General features: G+C 39.4%; 1 protein-coding gene across 1 annotated transcript in view; it reads left to right on the top strand.

Annotated features, from left to right (window-relative positions):
• The window catches only part of LOC102849042 (structural maintenance of chromosomes protein 1B-like), a 111,203-nt gene that overhangs the window by 32,524 nt on the left and 63,599 nt on the right, over positions 1 to 15,080 (top strand). Inside the window, exon 11 of the mRNA XM_006899535.1 lies at positions 22 to 201. Within this exon, the coding sequence (XP_006899597.1) occupies positions 22 to 201 (180 nt within the window). The remainder of the gene's footprint in view (positions 1 to 21; positions 202 to 15,080) is intronic.

The following is a 15,080-nucleotide window of genomic DNA, read 5'->3' as shown; positions in this document are numbered from 1 at the left end:
TATATTTATTATATCTTTCAGATCAAGCCCATCAATGAAAGACTGAGAGAGATTAAAGGCTGTAAAATGGTGATAGATGTGATAAAGACTCAGTTTCCTCAGCTGAAGAAAGTGATTCAGTTTGTATGTGGAAATGGCCTTGTCTGTGAGACAGTGGAAGAAGCCAGGCATGTTGCCTTTGGTGGACCGGAAAGGCGCAAAGTAAGAAAAGAGATCGAAGGTGCTCTTTTGTAGAAAACTAATCAGCTAACTTATATAACATAGCATACAAATATTTATGTATAGCAGTATGTGTTTTCTTATGTAAGAAAGACCAGTAATAATGGTTTTATTGGTTCTGTCATTGTTATCTTAGTAATTATTTTTAGTGATTTCTAAGATGGTTATTTTAACAATCTCTGGCCTTGTTTCTCTCACTAAGGCTGTATACAAGTAAGAATCTGTTTGTTTCACATTTTGCATTTCAGTCACCATTTACTATTAATGTATCTTTATTCCATTTTGGCTCAATTTTAAACTTCAGAAGTTGTTTGTTACTTGTTGTTAGGTGCTGTTGAATCTACTGTAACTCATAGTTACCCTGTGAACAATGGATCTGAACCTTGCCTTATCCTGTGTTATCCTCATTATCTCTTATCTACCCAAGCCATTTTTAGTCACTGTGTAAGTCTATCTTGTGATAATCTATAGTGACCCCCCCACCTTGCCAAGTGTAAGAAAGATATCTTTTTCCAAGGAGCAAGGCCCCCTAATAGATCAAAAAGATGGGAAATGAAGCTTCATTGTCCTTACCTCCAAGGAACACCCTGGTTGTGCTTTTTCTCATTATTTTGTCAGTCTCTGAGATACTCATTACCCTTTTCCATCACCACAACTCTGAGGCATCAGTTCTGTCATCCTTAGTCATTGCCCAACTTTCAGATACATAACAAGTAATTGAAACGAACATGGCTTGAATCGGGGTAGTCTTTAAACGGACATCATTGTCTCTTAACACTGTGCAGAGGTCCTTAACAGCAGATTTATCCAATGCAGCACATCTTTTAATTTCTTAACTGCTTGTGTGAAGGGTATTGGTTGTAAATCCAAGCAAGATAAAATTAATAAAAGTCCTAGATTTATTGACATTTGTTTTTCTCCTTTGACTTTGATGGCTGGTTTTTATATTTGGATAATTGTTAATATTATAAGAGCTTTCTTTTTTATTTTATTAATTTTAATGGACATTTACAGAGATTTTGGATTTCCATTCATTCATTGTTGCACTCAGATCTTTCTTGTACTGAACCTAGAATCTATGAAGAGTGTGGCATCAGGATTGATAACCTGCATTATGCAGATGCCACAAATTTGCTTACTGAAAGTCAAGAGGACTTGAAACACTTGTTGCAGAAGATCAAGGAATACAGCCTTCAGTATGGATTGCATCTCAATGTCAAGAAGAGATTCTTACCACTGGACCGATAGGCAACATTATGATAGATGGAGAGAAGATTGATACTGTCAACAGCTTCATCTTGCTTTGATCCACAGTTAACACCCTTGGTACCAGCAGTCAGGAAATAAGGAGACACATTGCACTGGGGAAAAATCTGCAGTTATGGACCTCTCCAGATTATTGAGGAGTAATGGTGTCAGTTTGAGGACTAAGGTGCATCTGGTTTGGGCTTGGTCTTTCTGATTACTTGCTGTGCATCTGAGAGCTGGACAGTGAATAAGGATGATAGAAAAAGAATTGACACTTTTCAGCTGTGGTGTTGGAAAAGAGCTCTGAACAATCCACAGATGACCAAGAGAACAAACATGTCTTGGAGAGGGTGCAGGCAGAGTGCTCCTTGGAGGCAGGAGTGATGAGGCTTCACCTCGTATACTTTGGACATGTTGCTAGGAGGGGCTACTCCTTGGAGAGGGACATGAGTACAACTCACAGTGATGCTTTGAACAATGGATTTGGACCCTTGCTCTATATTGTGCCATCCTTATAATCGCTGTTATACTTGAGCCCATAGTTGTAGTCACTGTGTCAGCCCATCTAGTTGAAGATCTTCCTCTCCTTTGCTGATCCTCTACATTTCTAAGCATAATGTTCTTTTCCAAGGACTAGCTACTTCTAACAATATACCTAAAGTATATGAAATGAAGTTCCACTGTCCTTTCTTTGAAGAAGCAACTTGGTTACACCTTCTCCAAGGCATATTTTTTTTGTTCTTTTGTCAGCCCATGAAGCGTTCAGTGCTCTTCTCCAATACCACAACTCAAAGATGTCAGTGCTTCTTTCATCCTTATTTACTGTCTAGCCTTTAGCTGCACAGCATGTAATTGAAAAGACCAGTGTTTGTCAGTTTGCTGTACTTCAGTGATTTGCCAGTATAAAATACGTGGTGATACTAAAAAAATGTACTTTTCTGATTCATTATCCTGTAGTTAGGTGCCCTCAAGTTGTTTATAATTCATAGCATTCTTGTGAATAACAGATCGGAGCCTTGAAACACATCTTTCACTATCTCTTCCAAGATCAAGTCCTTTGTGGTAGTCACTGTCAATCTGTTTTTTTGAGGGTCTTCCTCTCCCTTACTGACCCTCTACCTTCCCATCACACTACATTTCTCTGAGTACTGACCCCTCCTGACAACTTGCCCAAAGTATATGAGATGAAGTTTCACCATCCTTGCCTTTAAGCAGCACCCTAGTTGGACTTCCTCCAAGGTAGATTTGTTTGTTCTCTTGCAGTCAGTGGAGTATTCAGTACTTTTCACCACACAATTAAAAAGACATCAATTCTCTTTTGGTCTTCTTTATTCATTGTCCAACTTTCTCAGCAAAGCTAGATACATAGGAAGCAGTTGAAAAGACCACGGTTTGGATCGGGCATACCTTAAACTGACATTCTTGCTCTTTAGTACTTTGGATATACCCTTAATAGTAGATTTTCCCAATGCAGAATATCTTGACTGCTGCTCCCATGGGTGTTAATTTTGGATCCCAATAAATTGAACATTTCATTGTATTTTTCTTAGGCACTGTCAAGCTACTGTGACTTACAGCAACCCTGTGAGCCACAGATCTGAAGCTTGCCTTATCCTGCCCCATCATCACAGTCTGTTATACTCAAGCCCATTGTGGTAGTCACTGTGTCGGTCCATTTTGTTGAGGGTCTTCCTCTCTTTTTCTGATATGTCTCCAAGGGTTGATTCCTCCTGAGAATATTCACAAAATAAATTAGACAAAGTTTCCCCGTCTTTGACTCTAAAGGAGCACTCTTTTTAAAAAATTATTTTTAAATTATCATTATTTTGTGTGTACCCTCAAATCAGATCTGACTGTGCAGGAGGAGATTGTCCTTCCTCCGTCGGCAGAGCATCTGGTGGATTTGAACCGTGCAGCTTCTTGCCACTAGGCCACCAGAGCTCGCCTAAGGAGTACTCTTACTGTATTTTCTTCTGTTACTTTTTTTGTTGTATACCATAAAGCAAGGAGTACCAGAGGAATGTCTTTCTGTGTTTCATTGATTATACAAAGGTGTTTGACTGTGTGGATCACAACAAACTGTGGCTGGCTCTGGGAAGAATGGAAATTCCAGAACACTTGATTGTGCTTATGTAAAACCTATACTTGGACCAGGAGGCAGTCATCAGAACAGAGCAAGGAAACACTGCATGGTTCAAAATTGGGAAGGGTATATGTCAAGGATGTGTCCTTTCTCCATACCTTTTCAATCTATAGGCAGAACAGATTATCCGGGAGTCTGAGCTGTATAACAGGAGAAATGTGGCATCAGGATTGGTGGAAGATTCATCAACAATTTGCATTAATGCAGATGACACAACCTTGCTTGCTGAAAACAAGCAGTACCTGAAACACTTGGTGTAGAAGGTCAAGGACTACAGCCTTCAGTATGGATTGAGGCTCAATATCAAGGAAACAAAGATTCTCAGCCCTGGGCCAGTTGGCAGCATAAAATGCATGGTGAAGAGATCGAGATTTTTAACAGCTTTAGTTTGTTTGGCTCCATGATCAACACTCTTGGCACCAGGAGCCAGGAATTTAAAAGATGTACTGAGATGGGAAAGTCAGCTGTTAGGGACCTCTAAACTACTGAAGAGCAGTGATGTCACTTCAGAGACTGAGGTGCACCCAATACAGGCCATGGTCTTTGCAATCACGATATGCAGCAGAGAGCTGGACAATGACTAGGGAGGATAGAAGGAGAATTGATGCCTTTGAGCTGTTGTGTTGGAGAAGAGTATTGAATATACCATGGACTGCTAAGAAAATGAACATGTTCATCCTAGAGAGGGTTAAACTAGGCTGCTTCTTGGATGCAAAGATTCTGAGGCTTTGGCTGACATACTTTGGACATGTTGCAAGGAGGGACCGGTCCTTGGAGAGGGACATCATGCTTGGGAAGGTGGAGGGACAGTGCAGGAGTGGAAGATCCTCAATGAGGTGGTTTGATTTCGTAACTGGGGTAATTGGGGTAGGTGTGTCGTGGACAATAAGATTGGCACAGGATAAAGCAGGGTTTAGAGCTGTTGTACCCAGGACCACAATGAGTCACACATGACTCAATGGCACATAACAACAACGATGAAGACAGAACTGACCCATAGCCTCTGGTGTGTTTTCAGAGGCAGCAAATTGCACAGGAGGAGTTTACTCATTTTTCTCCCATAGAGCAACTGGTGGATTCAAATTGAGTACCTTTGCATTGGTGGTACAATTCCTTACCACTAAGTCCCCTTCCAGACCGATAAGATTCATTGTAATAAAATGTAATTATCGCATCCATTTTACTAAATCAGAGACTAAATTATTTTTTACTCTTTCCATAGACTGAATAGGTGTTATGATAACAGTATATGGAAAGATCTGTTTATGTGCAGCTCTTTAAATGTGGTAGATAAAAATGTCATTACATAGCTGGATGGAGTATTAAAAGACAAATTTTTCCAAAAATTGTACACAGAGACTTAAAAATGGACAGTACAATAAATTTAAATTTGTGGCACTAGGAATATTATTGCTATTGTCAGATATATCTTGGCAGAAATCAGAGAATACCAGAAGAATGTCTATCTGTGTTTCATTCATTACACAAAAGCATTTGTGTGGATTACAGTAAATTGTGGCTAACCTTGAGTAAAATGGGTATCTCAGATCACTTGACTGTGCTTAAACAAAACCTATTCTTGGACCAAGAAGCAGTCCCCAGAACAGAACAAGGAAACACTGCATGATTCTGCATCATTAAAGAAGTGTGTCAAGGATGCATTTTGTCCCTGTACCTTTTCAATCTGAATGCAGAACAGATCATTTGAGAAGCAGGACTTTATGAGGAGTGTGGCATCAGGATTGAAGGAGGACTTATTAACAACCTGCAATATGCATATGACACAGCCTTGCTTTCTGAAACTAAAGAGGACCTGAAGCATTTGCTGCAAAAGGTCAAAAGCTATAGTCTTCAGTATGGATTGAAACTTTACATCAAGAAAACAAAGATTCTCACCACTGAGCCAATTGGCAGCACCATATTAAATGGAGAAGAGATTGAGATTGTTAGTAATTACAGCTTACTCGGGTCCATAGTTAGTAAATACAACTTACTCAGATCCATAGTTAACATAAGTCAGGTAGTCAAAAGACATATTGCATTGGACCTCTGCAGACAGCTGAAGAACAATGATGTCAGTGTAGATACAAAGGTGCACCTAATCCAGGCCATGGTCTTCTCAATCACTTGTTAAGCTTCTGAGAATTGGACAATGAGTACAGAGGGCAGAAGAAGAATAGACGCCTTTGAGTAGAGTGCTGGAGAAGAGTATTGAACATATGGACTGCCAAGAAAACACATAGGTCTGTCTTAGGGTGAAACTCTCTACTTGCAGGCTATGATTTTGAAGCTCTGCCTCACTTAACTGTGGGCACATGGCCAGGAGAGATAAGTCCTTGGAGAATGACATCATGCTTGGAAGGGTGGACGGACAGCACAGGAGAGAGAGAGATTCCAGATGAGGTGGATTGATGTAGTTACTGGGGTAATGGGGGTTGGGTGTCTGAATTAGTGAGACTGGCTCAGGACAGGGAACTGTTCAGAGTTGCTGTATATAGGGTCAGTATACATTACAGGTGACTCAGTGGCACGTAACAGCAATAACATGCTATGACAGATTTGGAAGCCGGAGTGGGAACCACTTCCTAAACTACATGCCTCCAGAAACTCATAAACTTTGGTAAATGTTGATAGTTGTAGAGGGGCTTCAGGCGTTTTGTTCATATGATTGCTATGAGTTGTGCTCAACTTGAAGGCAGTCAACAACAGTAAATTCAGATAGCTTGGTAGCATCTAGAATAAGATACTAAACTTCATACCATATTTCAGAATTAATTCCAGATGGATTAGAAATGTGTCAACAGTGAAACAAAAGTATTGAGAGAAAGCATTAATTTTTTCTTGATCTGAGAGATGGGATGGCCTTCCTAATAACTTCTCCAAAAATCCAAAAACTCTAAAACGGACTGATAAGTTCAGATAAGCATAATGAAGCAAAAACAGTTAAAAGACAGAGGACAAACTGGAGAAAACATTTGCAGCTTAAGGCAAGGAATAGATTTTCATTCAGACCAGAATAGAAGCAGACAAGAATACAGTGGGAAAATGCACAAATGTTATAGACTCATTTTCAGAAAAGGGAGCTCTACTGATCTAGTGGTTTGTTCTTGTGTTGTACTTTCAAGTTAGAACCAACCCATAGCTGACCCTCCAGCTGGTTTTCAGAGCCATTTAATCACACAGGAGATTACCTATTCTTTTACCACAGAGTAGCTGGTGGATTTGAACTGCATGCCTTGTAGATTACAGTGAAGCTTCTTACCACTAGGCCACCAGAGCTCACAGCAATAAAGGAGTTGCAGTGCCAACCCAGAGGCACACAGTTTGAATCTTCCAGCTGCTCTGGGGAAGGAAAATGAGTAGTTTCTTCCTGTGTGTGATTTATTGCCTCTGAAAACCTGCTGGATGGTCAGTTGTGAGTCAGTTTTGATTTGCTGGTACATGACAACAACAATGACAAGAAAAGGAAATATGAATAGCTCTTAAACATGCAAACTTATCTACAATATAGGAAATGGAAACTAAATCTATATTTAGATTTCTGCTTGTCAATTTGACCAAATATTTGATAACACCTTATAGAGAGAATTCTGTCTACTATCTACTTCTGTCTACTTTTGCAAGAGCATTAATTTGTATATTTCTGAGTTACTAACATGCAGACAAATGCATATGTTTATGAAATGATTTCTCCATTAGATTTACTCTTTGAACCACTGTGTACTAGAAACAGTTGGAAATAATCCAAATATATAGCAGCATGTGACAAATTAAAAACATTACATTTAGTAGAGGACTAAATAAACTGAAAAGAGTGAATCTTTTCATATACAAATGTGATATAATCTCCAAGATACATTGAGGGTGGTTTATAAAAAGCAATATGCAAACTAGTATGTAGTATGTTATCATTTGTGTAAAAGTGGAAACAGAAGGACAAATGTATTTACTTGTATATGCAAAAGTATTTCTGGGGGATTACACAAGAATTTCCTACTAGTTCTGGTGTAGTGCATACATTTGTGCTGCTGACCCAGACATGGCACCTCTGTGGTTTAAATACACAAACAGCTCCTTGAGAACAAGATAAGCAGTCTGCCCCTATCTGATTTACAGCCTTCAAAACCAGTAGAGGGTCAGCTGTGGATTGGTCCCACTGAAGTGGTGAAATGAGTTATTTGCCTCTAGGAGGATAACTATAGCTAATACAGAAGACTATGAAATGGTGTTTTTTTTTTACCTCTTGAATTTTTGAGCTACTTATTAAAAAATAAAAGACTTCAAATACATTTTTCTAACCATGAAAGAATTTAAAATATGTAAAATTTATTTAATACAAAAAATAGAGGGAAATCCACTTTACTATCTCATAGCAGTGAATCAGTTAAAGGTGGCTCAGTAGATTAACTGGTTATTTAGAAAAACACTTTTTATACTGAAGAATTCCTACATTTTGACAGATCATGCTTTCTGGAACGTGGCACTTAATGCTATTTAAAATTTTCCTGTCTTCCTATTGTGCATGAAATTCCAGTTGTGCCAGTTACGGTATTTTCCAAGGATGTATTCCCCCCAGGTTCAGTGGGATAATGTACTGCACTGAGCAAGTAATTAATTCCTAAGTTAGAGGGAGAACCCAGAAATATTGCCATCCTTGGAGGTTAAGAGGAATTTGTAAATCAAATGAAAGTAGATTATTTGTGTTTGAGACTACATTGACTTTTAGAATAGTTTTAATCTACCTAGAAATTATAGAAAGGCTAAAGATCCATAAATCTTTAAGTTGTTGTTACTTGCCATTGAGTCAGGTGAGACTCTATGTACAAAGATCTGAACCCTGTCCTACCTTGTGCCATCCTCACACTTCTGAGTACATTGTGGCAGTTACTATGCCAGTCTGCCTGGTCAAGGGCCTTCTTCACCTTTGCTGGTCTCCACCTGTCCAAGCATTATGTCTGAATATGTCAGAATAGCCCACCTCCTAGTAACACGCCAAAAGTGTGGAGGTGAAGCCTCATCATCTTTGCCTCCAAAGAGCACTCTGGCTCTCCTTCTCCAAAACATATTTATTCTTTTGGCCATCCATGGGATGTTCACCAGTCTTTCTCCAGCACCACAACTCAAAGGCATTGGTGATTCCTTTGTAATCCTTATTAATTGTCCAGCTCTCAGATGCATAGCAAGTGACCGGAAAGACCATGACCCGAATGATACACACCTTAGTCCTCAAACTGACATCATTGCCCCTCAATAATTTGGAGAAGTCCCTGACTGCAGACTTTGCCAATGCAGTACATCTCTTGATTTCCTGACTGCTAGTACCAAGGGCATAATGGGTATGGATTGCATCTCACTTTCAAGAAAACAAAGATTCTTACCACTGGACTGATAAGCAGTGTCATGATGGATGGAGAAGAAATTGAAACTGTCAGCAGCTTAATCTTGTTTGGATCTACAATTAACACCTTTGGTACGAATGAATAAGAATGACAGAAAAAGAATTGACACCTTTAAGCTGTGATGTTAGAGAAGAGCACTGATAGGGAGCAGCCCGGAGGGCTCTTTGGAGTTTTTGTCTCACATACTTTGGACATGTTGCTGGGAGGTGCTATTCCTTGGAGAGGGACATGTTGTTGGGAAGGTTGGAGAGTCGGCAGTGGAGAGGAAGACCCTTTAAATTACTGTGCACTGAATTTTTTTAAAGTGATGTCTAGCACTGGTTGAGAGTTTTGGTATTTTATTTAGTTTTTAATTACATATTTCAGTCATGTTTGTTTTCTTCAACTATTTTGTAGAGTGCGGGTTTTTCCTTACTGACTTACTAAGAGCTCTTGCTGAGATATATACATATACTTAAACACAAACTCCTTACCACCAAATAAAAAATTGAATCCTAGCTGACCATCTCTTGGGTTTCTGAGGCTTTGAATTGCATGGAAGACTACTTGGTTTTTTTTTTTCCTGGAACTGCTGGTGAGTTTAGACCAGTAGATAGGTGTGGTCCTTCGGTTAGAGGTGTAAAACCCCACAGACTACAGCACCAGCCCTCCTTAATGTGTAATGGAAATAAGTTGTGTGGATTTCTCAAGTTTCAAGCACACCTCACCTAAGCCTTGGTATTTTAAGTCAGTCACCTCATGTGCATGTAAGAAGAATAGTCAATGCCTTTAAAGTGTGGTGTTGGAGAAAAGTACTGACTATTCACATGGACTGCCAAAAGTCTAATAAGTCTGTCTTGGGGAATGCAGTCTGGGTGCTCTTTTTTTTTTAATTCAAATATTTATTGAAGAGGGAGATAGAAAGTTTATAAAATGTGTTCAAAAAGGTGAGGTCAATGCACAAGTGAAAAGCAGAATATGGTTCACTGAATCACAGCAGTCAGTAGAAAGTGCATTAAGAAATCAAGAATAAGATTGCTTTCAGTCTGCACAAGGGTATGGTTGGATGACAAATCAGGAAAGGGGGTGAGATTAAAATAGAAGACTTCAGTCTAGATTGTTGATGATACTAGTATCAACTATATTTGTCTCTCCTTTTTCTCTCCTCGTCTTTAGGCTTAATTTACCAGTAGTGCCAAGACTATTCAGTGCGCTTTTTCTGTACTTGCTTGCGTTTTTGCTTTAATGTTTTCTACAAAACTAGGTCCTTTTGGAATTTTGGGAGTTTTTCCCTTTTTTTGAAAGATTTTTGGCCTTTAGATCATAGAGTTGATGGTTTTGAGTCTTTTCCATTCTGATTTGATTTTTGGCTGGAGTATCCTGTATAGATTTCTTCACTGGTACTTTTTCTGCAGACTCATCATCATCATCATCTTCATCATTGTCATTGTCATCCTCTTCATCAGAGGCGAGTTTCACTTTTTTTTTCTGTGGAACTTTGTTACCATCTGCAGGGGCAGATCTCTCTCCTGATATAATTAAGAGTTTCACATCCCCCTCCTCTTCATCATCTGACTCTGCACCTTCCACAGCTACTAAGTGTTGCCCACTTATATGCACAGGCCCTGAGCCACACTTCAATCATAAGACGACAGGTGGTGGTATTTTCAAAGTCCCCAAGGCCCATAAGCGAAACCGTTGGCTGTACAGACATTTTCTTTTTTATTTTATTTTGTTAATTTTAGTGAACATTTACAGAGATTTTGGATTTCCATTCATTCATTGATGCATTTTTTTCCCTGGCCACCTCCCCCCCAGTTGTCTCCTCTCTTTGAAAAGCGAAAGAAAAATTCCTTCTTTGATATACAACCCCCCCACCTCTCCCACCACCCTGAGTACACTCCAATATATAGCCTTAATTCTGGACTCGTGTTATAGCTGTAATACCTTATTATATATTGTTTTTAATTATTCTCTTCCTCATCTGTTTCAATGCAGTATACATAATTTATCCAGTTTTTCTCAGTCTTACCCCAACCCTGATGTCAGTCCCATTCTACAACAGTGGCACCATGCAGTATTTGTCCTTTTATGACTGAGATACTTCACTCAGCATAATGTCCTCCAGGGTCACCCATTTTGAATAATACTGCATCAGTTCCTTGTTTTCCAATGCAGCATAGTATTCTATTTTGTGAATATACCACAGTTTCTCTATCCATTCGTTTGTTGATGGGCACCTGGGTTGTTTCCAACTCCTTGCTATTGTGAACAAAGCCGTGATAAACATGGGTGTGCATATATCTTCTTGGATGTCGGTTATGGTCTCTTTAGGGTATATTCCCAGTAGTAGAATTGCTGAGTCAAATGGCATCTCTATTTGCAATTTTTTGAGAAAGCACCATACCACCTTCCACAGTGGTGGCACCATTTTACACTTCCACCAACAGTGAATAAGGGTTCCAGTTTCTCCACAACCTTGCCAGCATTTGTTTCTTGCTGTTCTGTTAAATTTTGCTATTCTGACTGGGGTGAGATGATATCTCATAGTTGTCTTAATTTGCATCTCTCTTGGAGCTAGGGATTTTGAACATTTCTTCATGTGCTTGTTGGCCATCTGAATGTCGTCTTTGGTGAAGTGTCTGTTCATATCCTGTGCCCATTTTTCAGTTGGATTATTTACCTTTCTCTTCTTGTGGTACTCAAGTATTTTATAAATTCTAGATATAAGCCCCTTATCTGACATGTCATTCCCAAATACTCCAGTCTCTTGCTTCCCTTTTTACCCTGTGGAGAAGTTTTTGAATGTGCATAGGAATTTGATTTTTAGAAGGTCCCATTCATCTATTATGTCTTCTCCTGGTTGTAGATGTACAGACATTTTCAAAGTTGCCAATGTTACTTTAATTTGGCTTCCCTCATAATTCATTGCCTCTGCTTCAACAATGTGCAATTCATCCTGTGCACCAGACCCTAACCTGACTGTTCTTAAAGATAACTGGTGTTCATTTTCATAATTATCTACCTTAAAGTGATAAGCTTTGTCAGCTTTCAGTTCACAACCGAAAAGGTAGTTTTGCGGCCACAGGGTGCTCATGTCCATATCCATTGAATCTTCCAAGGGTTGGTATCTATCTCACATTTATGTGGGAGAGAAGGATGGCAGCAAAACACTACTGTTACAAAGAACAGCCACACAGGATGGAATCATAGCAAGCTGGGTGCTCTTTTGAGGCACAATTTTTAAAACTCTGTCGTAGATGCTCTCTGAATATTATCAGGAGCAGTCAGTCCTTGGAAAACAAGACAACATAAACAAAACAAGGTAGGAAATGTGAAGGTTCAGGAAAAGAAAGACATAAAAACCCTCAACATAATGACTTGACAATGACTGGGGTCAAGGATGTCAGCCTTGGAGAGGATGGCCACAGCCCAGGATAGGGTCATTGAGTCATAGTTTAGTGACACCTAACAACAACTTTCCCGTGTAAAGTTGGACAGTGAATAATGATGACTAAAGAATTGATGATTTTTGAGTTGTGGTGTTAGCAAAAAGTATTGAATATACTATGGACTGCCAAAAGAACAGACAAATCTGTCCTGGAATGAGTGCAGCCAGAAAGCCCCTTGGAGGAGGCAAAAGTAGTGCTGCTTCATTTCACATTCGCGAGCATGTTTTCAAAAGGGGCCAGTCTTTGGAGAAATACATCATGCTTGGTAAACTAGAAGGTCTGCACAAAAAGGTGTCCATAAACAAGATGGGCTGATAAAGTGCCTGCAGAATTGGGCTCATCCCCAGCAGGGATTGTGAGGAAGGTGTGGGACCTGGCAGTTGTTTGTTCTGTTGTACATGGGTCACCGTATTATTAACAGTGTGATGATGGCACCTAACAGCTACAACATAATTTTTCTGCTTTTGACTTTTGGGGTTTTTTTGGTATTTTAATACATAACATTTTTTGAAATATGAGCCAAACAGAAAATGTCAGAGGACAGCTTGGGAAGACAAAGCAAAGTATTATAATGAAATGTGCAGAGCACTGTAGTTGGAAAATCAAAAAGGATGAACTCACTTGGCATTTCTTAAGCTGAAGGAACTAAAAAGCAAATTTAAGCCTTGGGTTACAGTATTTAAAGACATTATGGGCAGAAAATTAAATGATCCAGAAAACATTAAAAAAAGATGAAAGTAATAAACAGTGACTGTACCAAAAAGAATTGGCTCACACAGAAGAATTTCATGAAACTACGTATGATCAAGAGACGATGATGAAGGAGGAAGTTGAGGATGCTCTGAAGGACTTAGCAAAAAATAAAGCCCCAAGAATTGATGGGATACCAATTGACATATTTAAACAAATGCACTCTGCCTTGACTCACCAGGGTGTGCCATGAAATCTGGAGGACAACTACCTGGCCAACTGACTGGAAGAGATCCATATTTCTTCCCATTAAAAAAAAAAGAGATGACCTGAGTATGGAAATTATATAACTCTTATCACTAATATCACACACAAGTGAAATCTTTCTGAAGATTTTTGAAAAATTACTGAAACAGTACATCAACAAAGAACTACTCAGAAAAAAGAAGTTAGGTTTAGAGGAAGCCGTGACACTAGAGACATTATCACCAATGTCATATGAATCATGGCCTAAGGAAGAGTAGTATGGGAAGAATGTCTCTCTGTTTCATTGACTATGTAAAGGCATTTGACTGTGTGGATCATAAATTGTGGTTAAACTTGAGGATAATAGGAATCCAGAACACTTGACTGTGCTTGTGAGAATCCTATAGTTGGGCCAGGAAACAATCTTCAGAACAGAGCAAGGAAACACAGCATGATTCAAAATCAGGGAAGGAGTGAGTCAGGATGTGTCCTGTCTCCATTGTTTTCAGTCTATATGCAGGTTTTATGAGGAGGAAGGTGACATCAGGATTGGAGGAAGACTCATCAACACCCTGCATTATGCAGATAAAACAACCTTGCTTACTAAAACTAAGGAGAGCGTATAGTCTTAAAAATGGATTGAAGCTTAACATCAAGAAGACAGAGATTATCACCTCTGAGCCATTTGGCAGTGACATGATAGAGGAGAAGAAAGTGAGGTTTACAGTTTCAGCTTGCTCAGCTCCACAATCAACACTCACAGCACTAGCAGTCAGGAAATTGGAAGAAAAATTGCACTTGGGAAAGTCTGCTGTTGGGTACCTCTGCAGAGTACTGAGGAACAGTGATATCAGTCTTGAGACTTAGGTGCACCTGATCCAAGCCATGGTCTTCTCAATTGCTGTACATCAGAGCTGGACAATGACTAAAAATGACAGAAGAATGAATGCCTTTGAGTTGTAGTGCTTGAGAAGAGTATTGAACATACCATAGACCACCAAAGGAGTGTGTCTTGGAAAGGGTGAAACCAAGTTGTTTCCTTGGAGGCAAGGATTTTGAAGCTCCATCTCACATACTTTGGACACATTGCCAGTAAGGGCCAGGCTTTGGAGAATGCCATCATTTTTGGAAAGGTGGAGGTACAGTGCAGGAGAGGAAATCCTGGATGAGATGGCTTGAAACAGTGACTAGGGTAGTGGGGGTAGGTGTATCTGAATCAGTGAAACTGGCTCATGACAGGGCAGGGTTCAGAGCTGTTGTATATAGGGTTCCTATGAGTCGCAGGTGGCCCAGTGGCACGTAACAACAACAACAACATAGCACTTCTAATTTTTATAATTTTTCTTTTTAATATGTATAATTGGATCTTCATTAGGAGATACATATGTATACTTACTTTTATAGAATAATCTCACTTTTTCTATTCTTATCTCTCTGTAATTTATTTTAATGTGTGAAAACTAGGCCAGGAGATGATTGTGAAATAGACCACCAACTACTCATATGCAAGTTCAAGCTGAAGTTTAGGAAAATTAAACCAAATCCACGGCAACCTAAATATGACTGAGTCTATCCCACCTGAATTTCAGAACCATCTCAGGAACAGGTTTGAGGCCTTGAACATTAATGAGCGAAGACCAGACAAGTTGTGGGAGGATATCCAGGGTATCATCCAGGAAGAGTGCAAACGGTCATTGCAAAGAC

The sequence above is a fragment of the Elephantulus edwardii genome, unplaced genomic scaffold, assembly GCF_000299155.1.
Source record: "Elephantulus edwardii isolate Elephantulus edwardi_28Jun2011 unplaced genomic scaffold, EleEdw1.0 scaffold00260, whole genome shotgun sequence".
Taxonomy (NCBI): domain Eukaryota; kingdom Metazoa; phylum Chordata; class Mammalia; order Macroscelidea; family Macroscelididae; genus Elephantulus; species Elephantulus edwardii.
Note: the sequence above shows the minus strand (reverse complement) of the source record. Positions and strands in the feature narration are given on the sequence as shown.